The sequence below is a fragment of the Megalobrama amblycephala genome, linkage group LG16 (genome assembly GCF_018812025.1).
Source record: "Megalobrama amblycephala isolate DHTTF-2021 linkage group LG16, ASM1881202v1, whole genome shotgun sequence".
Lineage (NCBI taxonomy): Eukaryota > Metazoa > Chordata > Actinopteri > Cypriniformes > Xenocyprididae > Megalobrama > Megalobrama amblycephala.
Genome location: NC_063059.1, coordinates 22,746,837 through 22,758,894, shown reverse-complemented (window position 1 = coordinate 22,758,894; position 12,058 = coordinate 22,746,837). Strand labels below are relative to the sequence as shown.

At 36.6% G+C, this 12,058-nt stretch overlaps 1 protein-coding gene across 3 annotated transcripts in view; it reads right to left on the bottom strand.

The window, feature by feature from the left end:
• The window catches only part of arhgef12a (Rho guanine nucleotide exchange factor (GEF) 12a), a 59,017-nt gene that overhangs the window by 25,597 nt on the left and 21,362 nt on the right, over nucleotides 1-12,058 (bottom strand). For 2 of the 3 annotated variants that reach the window (XM_048160080.1, XM_048160079.1), the window contains exons 4-16: nucleotides 8,808-8,864; nucleotides 5,937-6,035; nucleotides 4,578-4,627; nucleotides 4,316-4,373; nucleotides 4,063-4,235; nucleotides 3,837-3,911; nucleotides 3,234-3,344; nucleotides 2,576-2,683; nucleotides 2,308-2,436; nucleotides 2,127-2,225; nucleotides 1,936-2,046; nucleotides 906-1,004; nucleotides 386-428 (exon numbers count right to left, since the gene is read on the bottom strand). In XM_048160080.1, coding sequence (XP_048016037.1) covers nucleotides 386-428; nucleotides 906-1,004; nucleotides 1,936-2,046; nucleotides 2,127-2,225; nucleotides 2,308-2,436; nucleotides 2,576-2,683; nucleotides 3,234-3,344; nucleotides 3,837-3,911; nucleotides 4,063-4,235; nucleotides 4,316-4,373; nucleotides 4,578-4,627; nucleotides 5,937-6,035; nucleotides 8,808-8,864 — 1,212 coding nt within the window. The remainder of the gene's footprint in view (nucleotides 1-385; nucleotides 429-905; nucleotides 1,005-1,935; nucleotides 2,047-2,126; nucleotides 2,226-2,307; nucleotides 2,437-2,575; nucleotides 2,684-3,233; nucleotides 3,345-3,836; nucleotides 3,912-4,062; nucleotides 4,236-4,315; nucleotides 4,374-4,577; nucleotides 4,628-5,936; nucleotides 6,036-8,807; nucleotides 8,865-12,058) is intronic. The other variant, XM_048160081.1, reaches the window with a different exon arrangement.

Sequence of the window (12,058 nt, the reverse complement as noted above, 5' to 3'; positions counted from 1 at the left end):
TAAGCAATCTAAATGGGGTCAAATGACACGGCACACGAACGCAACCGTTTATGATCAGTAAACAACAGGAAACGGCTCATTTGGGCCATACAGAGGGTAGTCGTCGCTAAACATGTTGTCTCTTCAAGCAATGTCAACATGACACACGGTCAGAGTGACCAAGTGCTTCAGATGCTAAATCCATAATTACATGGAGAGTCAACATGAATGTTAAACAGGATTTGTGCCTTCAGAACAACTGCAGGTTTCCCACAGAGGGCTGAGAAATGATTATGTGGTTGGATGTTGAAATGAACACAGAAACACGACTGTTGAAACAACAATGCGAGGGTGAGAATGAGTTTTGTGCTTCCATTAAGACGCTTCTAAAATTAACTGTGCTTACCGAGCTCAGTGGAGATGGATTCAGGCACAGCGACCTTCAGATTCTGTTGAACGAAAATAAAAAATTAAAAAGGGTTTCTGACAAAAGAAGAAGTTTTATTTATTTTTTTGCCTGCAAAACAACTACAAACACTAAAATAACAAGGTAACAAAACAGCTGAGCTCTGGGAAAAAATATATGTACGATTTTCCAAATGAACTACCCGTCCATCTGGCAGAAAGAGAACAAAGTTTGCTGCAGGGAAGACTTGCACCCACTCATAGTCTAACACTGAGTTTGAGAACAACAACATGCGATGACCGTGGAGGTAAAAGGTTGTCTGAGAGAGCGTTTGCTTCCTGACCCTGAGGGTGCTGGGAAAGGAGTAACCCTCCACACACCTCTCGGGACAAAAGGCACGGTTGATCTGGGTGGATCCAGGCTTTTGCCTCAACATGCCCACAGACCAAATGACACCAAGACAGTGTAGATAATGACGGGTTAGAGCGAGAAGGGATGAGGTGTGAAAAGCTCCACTTACTGCCCCCCGGTCTATGAAGAACGTCAAGAAGTCCGTGAAGATGCGGCGCATTTCTTTGGAGTTGGTCTGTTTGTAGAGGTCAGCGTACAGGTAGCAGAGCTGTGGAGGGAAGAGGGATTCAGCGGGATTCATAACGTTAAATGTTAACCTTAAATGTGCGCCATTTATTAGGCGCATATCCAAGTGTTTGTGCAGAGAGTGGAAGCTAAAGTACTGCACGACATGGAGGCGCAATCACTTGCATTTTTCCTGATAACAGCGGAAACAACTTGAAATACTCCCTCATTTTTGGTCATACAGATAAGAGTAATCATCATTCATCATTCAAAACTGCAATGGTCTACTTTTATTTAAAATCATAATAACAATAAAACATTGTGCCTTTGTAAAATAAAGAAAAAAAGGATGCACATCTCAAAAATGAACCGAAACTCGGCGTATAGGCTACTTACCTCACAGAGCTAAGAAATATATATAGAAAGCTTGAAATGTCTACTTTTAAATGAATCAATTCAAATCAAACAGAAATACACTCTGCTTACGTAATCCGTATGAAAGGTGCATTTCTCTCTATAGTCACGTTCACTATACTGCGAAGATGGCGAGGCAGCATCTTCAACTTCATTTTTGCAGCTGACATTGATTCAGAAAACACTAGTTTATAAATAATTAAAGTGTCTCCTTGTTATTTTTTTCCCTCAAAACATTTATCAAAACAATCATTACTTTTGCTGGTGCTTTGCGGCAAGCTTTGTGTGCGCAACTGAGTGTGGAATAGGCTATTTTAAGCATATATGTTAAAGGCTCATTACGGTTTAGTATTCTCAGTACACATTTAAGTAATAACGTGCAATCAGTCAACTAATGGCTTAAATGAACGACTACTACTCGACTAGAAAAAAACTTTAGTCGGGGGCAGCCCTAGATTCTTCATCCATTTTATTGTCTGTAAGGTGATACCATAAATCATGACCGATAGCAATAGTCTTGCCTGCTTTAGCAAGCACTGCTAATTACTGCTGGAACTCACCAGAGGCGCAGGGTCAAACTGGGAGATCACATGGTGCAGGAAGGCAGCAAGATGAGCGGGGCGAGTCTTGAGGAGCTCAATACTCTGGAAGCAGCTGCACTGGCCATTCACCTGGAACACATCAGATCAGTTTAGAGAGTCAGGTGACCAAGATCAAGGTTTCTACACTGAGGGAAAGGAACTGAGAATACCTGCTCTTGCTCTGTGTCAAAGTCATCATCTTCAGCAGCAATGATTTCTGAAGCCAGGCGGGAGGGTGGGCTCCCTATGGAGGATTGGAAACGAGAATCCTACGGCAGGAAGCAGAGAGGGTTGACAATTGTGCTGATCTGAAATCAGATGGTGAGGTCTGTCAAAAGCAATGGTTCTCACCAGGTCAGAGCCATCCTCGACCTCAGGGGATGGGCAGGAGTTGAGGCTGTCTCTAGGGGTGCTCTTCGGACTGGAACAGTTGGAGTCCCTTTGGCTCTCTGGAGAGGCCGGATAGAACTGGCGCTGAACCTGTCACACCATATACACAATTAATTACACCACAGGGAAGAAAGGAACAAGTGCTATTGAGTATACTCATGATAAGTGCCACTGTTTAACTGAGATCAGTGTAGATATCTCAAAGAAAGAGAGCGCATAGTACACTTACAGCTGATACTGAACTTCCACTCCAGAAACCCTCCGGGCTGAAATCTCCCTTATATTGATTCTCATCCACCCAACAGCCATCTTCACTGTTCCTGAGACACAGACCCTCCTAAAGCACAGATCAATGGCATTATTCAACAATATTCATATTTTATCATTGTCTTCTAAAAGGTGATATATCGATCAGACCAATAGATTAGCATCACCACACTACTGGCCATTAACTATCACCATCCAGCCTTTTGACAACCTATATTCTAGTAACAAATTACTATAATGGGAACTATAATTTTTTTAAGTGGAGCTATTGAGCCAATTTTCAAAGTTTTTTTTTTTTTTTCCAAATTTGTTTTATGGGGGCCTCCTAGAATAGGCTTTCATGCTAGAATGTTATATATATATATATATATATATATATATATATATATATATATATATATATATATATATATATATATAAAATCTTCACATATTTTACATTACTGCAGCACCTCTCTTGTAAAATGTTTACAAATAGTTGTTTTTTAGTAAGTTCAAGCTTCAATTTCAAATAAATATGAATATATATCTATATTTATATTGGTCACCCACAACTCCAAACAGTGTGTTGGTGATGTTTAGAATGTGAATATCATTGCAACTGGTCAGAAATGTCATACTTGTATAGCCCTGTTGAGCTGGCCCTGCTGATGTGGAATGTGCTTCTTGGCTTCCTGGATGTCCCGTAGTGGTTTGGCTGTAGGAGTTCTGCTGTAGTCCTCCCTTAGTCCCTAAAGAATGAGAAATTTTCATATACTGTATAATCAGGCCTCTTACATTCCAGTTAAATTTTCATACATTTTCATATACCATATAATCAGACCTCTTACACTCCAGTCAAAAGGCAAAAGGCAATCTAACAACCGCTCTGACATGCTGCTCTACTCTGTACCCAATGATTCTATTTATTATATTATAAAGGTCTACTTCTATGTCGCTCTCCAAGAAAATCAGAATGACAGATCTGTGTTTACAAGCACTACGAAGGTGGTAAAACTACACTGTGTCGAAACATAGTGGGAGGGACTTAGGTCTGCCCTCTTACTTATCAGCTATACTGGAACCGAAATTACCTCCCAACAGGAAAGGCCTCATTCTTATCAACTTAAGTCATACTGCAACAATACAGCTCTGTAACTGTAACACTTTACTGACAGACATTGAAAAGAGCCTATGTGTCTACTTTAAACCAGTATTTTTAAGTCTGATATTTAGATTCTGACCTGCATGTCCTGTTGCTCCTTGGACACCATCCTCTTGTTGTCCAATCTTTGGTTGTGCGAAGCACTGTTCTCTTCCTACGTAGGGTTGGGTTGAGATATGACAAGGAGGAGCAAATGATAAATATTGAATACGTAATTTAATTGGAGGAGAGATATGAGGAAGTAAACTGACAACAAATAAACACAAATGAAAAACAAGACAACAAAGAAGGTATTGGGTGCTTACCCATGGTACAAGAGGAGAGGAGGTGCGTTCCACTGCATTGTAAGAATTGGGAGATGTAATAAAAGGGTCCCCGAAACACCCCGGTGACCCGAGCCCCACATTTACCTCAGAGAGGGGGATCTGGGGCAACCCCGGAGGTCGGCCTAATACTGTGAGGGCCACATATGAACCGGCTGTGAAGAACAAATTAATTTGGGTCAGCAGTGGAACCATGAGGTGTCCATCTTTAACTAAGCATATGGTTTATACTCACATTTGATTAAATTCACCACTTCCACATGGTTTGACTGTGTCACCAAGGTCCCATTCACCTAAAGCAGAGGAGAAAAGCATTCAAATTGCATTAAACTCTAACTATACAAACATATGCATGCAAGTTCTCCTACACCGACACAAACATGAGGTCATTTTGTGACCAGCAGGTGGCAGAATAGACAGATGCAGAAATGCAGTGGTGAAAAGAGAGAAGGGGTGGGCAGCTCCATATAATAACCTTGTATCTGCAAGTGTCTCACCTTAATAATCCTGTCCCCCGTCTGAACACCTGCACGCATGGCAGCTCCATCTACCGAAAGACAGAAGGTGATTATGAAGTTTTACAATGAGTATGAAAGTGTTATCTAGTGTGGTAGGTGGTTGCCAGAGCACTGCTACAAGGTTGCTAAAGGGGTTTCTGGGTGGTTTTTAGCAAATTGCTATGTGGTTTATGTGCTCCATTTACACTGCACACAAATTGGTTTTTACTGTCATTTTGCAAATGATGAAACATCCATTTTGTGCATTCGAGCATTCACTGTCTCTTACAGACTTGTTGACTCGTTCACTACAATGTGAACAAAGTGGTAAACTTTTAGAAGACAATTATGAGTGTATTAGGACACAGTTCCAGAGAATATTGTACATTGCGTCCTAAAGGAGCACCATACAGACTGAGATAATAAATAAAATCAAACAAAACAAACAACAAAATGATAATAATAAAACAAAACACAAAACAAACAACATAAAACAAAACAAAACAAAACAAAACAAAATAAAATAATAAAACAAAACAAAACAAAACAAACCAAAATAAAATAAAATAAAATAAAATAAAATAAAATAAAAAAATAAAAAAATAAAACAAAATAAAATAAAACAAAACAAAACAAAACAAAACAAAACAAAACAAAACAAAACAAAACAAAACAAAACAAAACAAAACAAAACAAAACAAAACAAAAAAAAAAAATAAAATAAAATAAAATAAAATAAAATAAAATAAAATAAAATAAAATAAAATAAAATAAAATAAAATAAAATAAAATAAAATAAAATAAAATAAAATAAAACAAAACAAAACAAAACAAAACAAAACAAAATAAAATAAAATAAAATAAAATAAAATAAAATACCTTAGTCAGGGTAGGCATCATATTGAAATTTACTTGTATGATTTACATGCATTCGGTCATTTTCACAATTAATTTTCACAACTCTCAAAACTATTTTATGGAGTTTTGTCTACTGACATTTTTGTGGAAAAAGCTGAACAATTGTCTTGTTGTTAAACAATAGTACAGTCCACTGAAAAGACTGTACTTCAGTCCCTCACAGCCTCATTTTCATTTTGCTCAAATTTAAAAATCCCATAGACCCTGACTAAGGTCTATGGGATTGTTTATAGTTCCTTCTACTTTATTCAATGAGTATGCAGCCTCCTTTACGATGCTTTATGTGTTCTCTAATTGGCCCTGGTCAGAGCACATTAGCTCCATTTCTGACCTGCAGCCAAGTCATATCAGCCTGGGGAGGGGAGAGTCTCTGCGACAGATGCCCACAGGACCTGATGGGGGCGGAGAAAGAAAGATAGGCATCTTAGACTGGGGTATTACCCTGTTTGACGAGTTGCACGAAAACAGGGTTGTCCCCACTGACGGTCAGCCCAAAGCCATTCTCATCTTTCTGAATGATCACGCATCTCTGAACCAGCCCTGGAGGGAGGGAGAGAACAAGAGAGAAAGCATTATAAGAAGGGAGCTACAAAACTGATTTTACTTGACTGTCAATGTCTTTATTAAATATTCACCAGGAGAGGCCTATCAAAGTAAATTACAGTAACAATGACTCCAATACCTGATTGAAATGACTGCAAGTAAGTGCAGACAGTCAAAGACAAAGTACTTGGCAACATTAAAAAAAAAAAAAATATATATATTATATATATATATATATATATATATATATATATATATATATATATATATATATATATATATATATATATATCAGAGAGAGCAGAGTTGTTAAATGTATGCATCAATCTCACAATCCAATTAAAATCTAGCCAGTAACCCAGAATAATGGACAGCTATAGGAAATGATAGCGCTATGGAGGTGTGGGTTATCACGGTCATCTAATACTGCTAGCTTGAGTGATGGGCCTGCTTTTAAAATTGATAGCTCATCCGCAGTACTAAAAATCACAGAAATGAGCAATGTAAACCGATCAAAAAGTCACACAGGGACAAATCTACATCCGTCTTCAAGATGTCCTTTGTGAAATACCTTCAATTATTAAAAAAAGGGGAAAAAAAGTAAAAAATATGACTTGAGCTCTATCGTCAGTGTCTGCAGTAGGCTGTTGATTATCACAGGGAAAAAAAAAATGTAGTCCCTCATTTGTAAAAACAGCTCAGTAATGAACTTGCAATGGATGTCTGTTGGATGACTGAAGGGTTTAAAGCAGAAATATGAAGCTTCTGTAAAGCTTTTCACAAATTATTCAGTAAAAATAGTTTTTCTAAATTAACTGAGTTTTCTCCTTATAAACTGTGGTTTATGTATCGTCATGCCATTTATCTTCCTGGTATCCTTGCATGTGTCATGTGAAAGTTACCGGATTTACATTGTCATGACTTAAGTTGAAATACTGAATTTAACTTTGAACAAAGTGATAAGTGATCCTTTTACATGCTAACCATTGTAATTGCAAGCGTATTGTATGTTTTCTACAAAAAGTTATTCTGGCTTGGTAAGTTTGGCTTTTGTTAAATGGACACCATACAGATGCTGTCTATCAGATTTAACCCTCAAAAATTAATTGGAGCTGTCAATAAATAAAATAAATTATTGATATATCAAATAAATTAATTAATTAAATTTTAAAAATAAATACACATTTTCTTGAGTTAATGAAAGAAAATGTGCTGAATTGTCCTCTAAACACATTTTTATTGGCATTCAATTTTAACACATAATAGTTTCTCATTTATGAGAATTAAATGAAACAAAATTACATTCTGCCCAAAGGTTTTAAATAATGGTTTCAATGTTAAATTAACTGTTAACTTAATTTACATAATTGTATATTATGTATTGTTATAAAAAGTTTGGTGTCAGTATGATATTTGTTAAAGAATAATACTTTTATTCAGCAAGGATGCATTAAAAATGATCAAAAGTGATAGTAAAAGACATTTATAACATTACAAAAGATTTCTATTTCAAATTAATGCTGTTCTGAACTTTCTATTCCAAGAATCGTGAAAAAAAACATAATGGTTTCCACAAAAATATTAACAAACACAACCATTTTCATGATAATAAAAAGGAAATGTGTTTCTTGAGCACCAAATCAGCATATTAGAATGATTTCTGAAGGATCATGTGACACTGAAGACTGGAGTAATGATGCTGAAATTCAGCTTTGACATCACAGGAATAAATGCATTTTAAAATATTAAAATAGAAAGGGTATATAATGATATTTCACAATATTACAGTTTTAATGTATTTTTAATACTTTTTTGACTTATGAATAATTTTTGATCAGTCAAACAGTAGCACAAAGAAGAGTACCATTTTTTCACTTTGTTCACTTATAAAAAGGACATATATAAATATGAAATAGTGCAATGTAATTGAAGTAAAAGTCAATCACCAAGTGGCAAATAACAGAAACAATACCTCCTAACTGTATCACTGAAACAAGCATTTTCTGTGAAGCATTTGAAACTGAATTAAAGGATTAGTTCACCCAAAAATGAAAATTCAGTCATTAATTACTCACCCTCATGTCATTTCACACCCATAAAACCTCTGTTCATCCTCAAACACAAATTAAGATATTTTTGATAAAATCCGATGGGTCAGTGAGGCCTGCATCGCCAGCATTAACACTCCCCTTTTCAATGCCCAGAAAGCTACTAAAAACATAAAACAGTTCATGTGACTAAAGTGGTTCAACCTTAATATTATAAAGCAACGAGAATACTTTTTGTGCGCCAAAAATAACAAAATAGTGACTTTATTCCACAATATCTAGTGATGGGTGATTTCAAAACCCTGCTTCATGATTCATAAAGCTTCAAAGCTCAGAGGAATAAAGCCGCTATTTTATTATTTTAGGCACACAAAAAGTATTCTCGTCGCTTTATAATACTAAGGTTGGAGATGAAGGTCTTACAGGTGTGGAACACAGTGGGTGAGTAATTAATGACATAATTTTCATTTTTGGGTAAACTAACCCTTTAAGTATAAATAGTTATCAGGTCTTTAAACTGAGCATTCAGACTCTCTCTGAGCCATCAAGAATAATGTTATCTGTTATTGTCCAATAATACACACACAGCCCAAAATACACTCAGCAGAAAAGCTGAACTTAAATAAATGCTGATAACACTTGAACTTCACAGTGCAGGAGAAGATTCCCCCTATCAGGAGGAAAGAGAGCTAGAAACACAGCAACAGTGCGATCATCTTACCACAAGACTCAGGTCTCCTGTCAGCCACTACAAATCCACTCTTCTGCACCAGCACGTCTGAGCAACACAACATCATGATACATGACACAGAGGACACAGAAAAAGGACTCAAATGAAAAAAATGAGCAATGGCACAAATACACAAAGTGTGGCTGTTTTGGAGTGGGTCATTGTCTATTGATAAGCAGTGAATTCCCAAAGGTCTTACATATTAACAAAGTGTCTCCCCCTGAAATGATTAATAAGGTGTTCAGGTATTAAGGTCCCCAGGTGTTAACCCAGAAATCAATGATCGGCACACATGCAGATATAACCAACCCAGTTTGGGGTGAAAAGTGCTTTAACGAGAGATAACATTCTCTAAAGTGGTTACGCAATGATGCATCTTAAAATATGGTTAATCATAGTTACTTATAACACGAGAGCAAATTGTGGATCTGATTAGCCAGACCTACTCAAATTTCTCACAAAAAATGTAATCAGTGATATTGTTTAACAGGATATATAAGATTTATGACATCTTTAAGTAAGGATATACAACTGGGCTGAAATTTATCACGCAAAAGAGCCACACTTCTCAGACACTCCTAAAGGAATATTGGAAAGATATTAGGGTTGGGCGATATATCATAGGCTACTATATTCTTAAATTATATTTGCTGGAAATTTAAAATTAAGTAACATTGTAAATACTCCATTGATTTTAATGTAATTTTTATTTACTAAAATAATTTTGTTTGGCCTTGAAATTTGACATCGTCTTAAAGGATTAGTCCACTTTTAAATACACTTTTCCTGATAAATGTACTCACCCCCATGTCATCCAAGATGTTCATGTCTTTCTTTCGTCAGTCGAAAAGAAATGAAGGTTTTTGAGGAAAACATTCCAGGATTATTCTCCTTACAGTGGATTTCAATGGCTACCAACAGGTTGAAGGTCAAAATTACAGTTTCAGTGCAGCTTCAAGGGCTTTAAACGATCCCAGATGAGTAATAAGGGTCGACTTACGGAACGAACGCGGCGCCAGTTTCGTTTTTTTCCGTAACTTGAATAGGGAAGGCGTAGGACATTCAGCGTAAGCGTTATGAAGAATGCGGAAGCGGAAAGTACGTTCAAGGCGATATTTTGTTTATAAAGCATAAACGGTTGTATTTTTTTTCAAAAATGACCGATCGATTCACTAGATAAGACCCTTATTACTCATCTGGTATCGTTTAAAGCCCTTGAAGCTGCACTGAAACTGTAATTTTGACCTTCAATCTGTTGGTAGCCATTGAAATCCACTGTAAGGAGAAAAATCATGAAAAAATCTTTTCGACTGATGAAAGAAAGACATGAACATCTTGTATGACATGGGGGTGAGTAAATTTATCAGGAAAAGTTTATTTAAAAGTGGACTAATCCTTTAATGTTGACATGTCTTTATGTTTGTAAGTTCAATTCATTTCCATTAAACATTTCAAAATGTCCACTGCAATAGTGTTGCAGCGATGATGTATTTTTTTCAGGCCAACCCAGAAGTTGGCATCGCCCTGGGTCCCTTGACAAAAACCCAATAGGATTTCCCTTATTTTTGGCTTATTGCTGCAAATTAGCCCTGTGACCAACAAAAGTTTCAAATTCTTCCACGTTTTGCTCTGCAAGATAATCTTCACATATAAATAACTTCTATAAATTTTGTAGCCTAAACAATTTCCCAGAAGTAAAAGGCTAAAGTTAGGCTATAAAAAAAGAACACCACAGTTGAATGACTTCAATTTCACAACAATTAAGCTTCGACACCTCTTTCAGTCTTTATTTAAAATCTACAAGTTGGAAAGTTTGAGTTAGAATAGTTTGCAAGAGCACGAGGCTGTAAAAACGGACTAGTGATTAGATGAGTTTTCCCGTTTCGGTCCGATGGCACTTAATGTCCCCGATTCTGACAATTTCCATCGTCTCATTAAGCCACTTGTTAGCAACTACCTTTTTCAAGACAAGTAAAAGCTGTAAAAAAAAATTATGAGTAGGGTATTACTGATAGATTTTATGTTTTAGAATAAAACGTCAAAATATCTTGAGCTTGAGTTAACTGCAAACCTTATTTCAGGCATTTAACCAAAAACCCATTAAAAAAACCCCAGTTGTCCACGCCGATGGCCTCATGGGCAACGTGCCGACATGTAGCGCCAATGTGCTTTGGGCGACCCGAGTTCGAGTCCCGGCTCGTGGTCCTTTCCCCTCTCTCTCTCCCACTTCGCTTCCTGTCTAATCACTGTCCTATTATAATAAAGGCAAAAACGCCAAAAAATAAATCTTTAAAAAAAAAACAAAAAAAAAAAACAATGACTTCTGGACATGCAACCGGATGTGCAAAAATGCTGATTGAACTCAGACACTTGCATTTTCTAACTGGAATTTTTAAATTTTACAATTTATGTATGTAAATACTACTGTTTATTATTATTTTATGTTATATAATGTCATATTACTTTTTTGCATTAAACACTTTGTACTTGACAACAATGACTGTTTGGTCAAAATTATGGTTCCTCTGACTGAAAAAAATAAGAGAAAAAATTATTCAGAACAAACATCAGATATTGTCAAAAGAATGAAAAAATACTTCATATTTTTAGCTATATCGCCCAGCCCTAGAGGACACCGTGGTTAAGGTGGTTTAGTCATGCATCAGATGAGGAGAGTCTAACACCAGAGGAACATCCACAATAAACATGCATCACATCCTCTATTCACCACTATTCCCTCTAACTCATATGTGAAAGTGAGACATTTACGTTAGGTCAAAACGCAATAAAAAAAAAAACACTATGCACTTGTGAAAACTGCTTCAGAATAGCTCAGAAATCTTTGAAAAGACCCCTGAGAAAATTCTGCCATTATCTCATTCAGGCACACAACCGACTTTCAGACGAACAGGAAAACATCTCTCATCCCAAACGATGCGAATCGTATTTTAATCGATACGATTATCGCATTGTTCTTCACCATAAACCTCACATTAACGGCCATGCACAGGACTGCTTTTCCTTCTCTACTCTCACCAGCAGCTGAGAGGAAAAACAGAGGCAAAACTTGAAAGAAAAACACACTGACAATGTCTTTCAACTGCCAAAACCGGGGCCAGGAACATGTGCATCGTTTATGGTCAGCAAGTATGAATCATGCCGCTGTTTAAAGCCGTTCCACTGCAGTTAGTGGACAGGCACAGCCTTCCATCTGTGCTGTGTGCGGAGGAAACTGTTTCCAT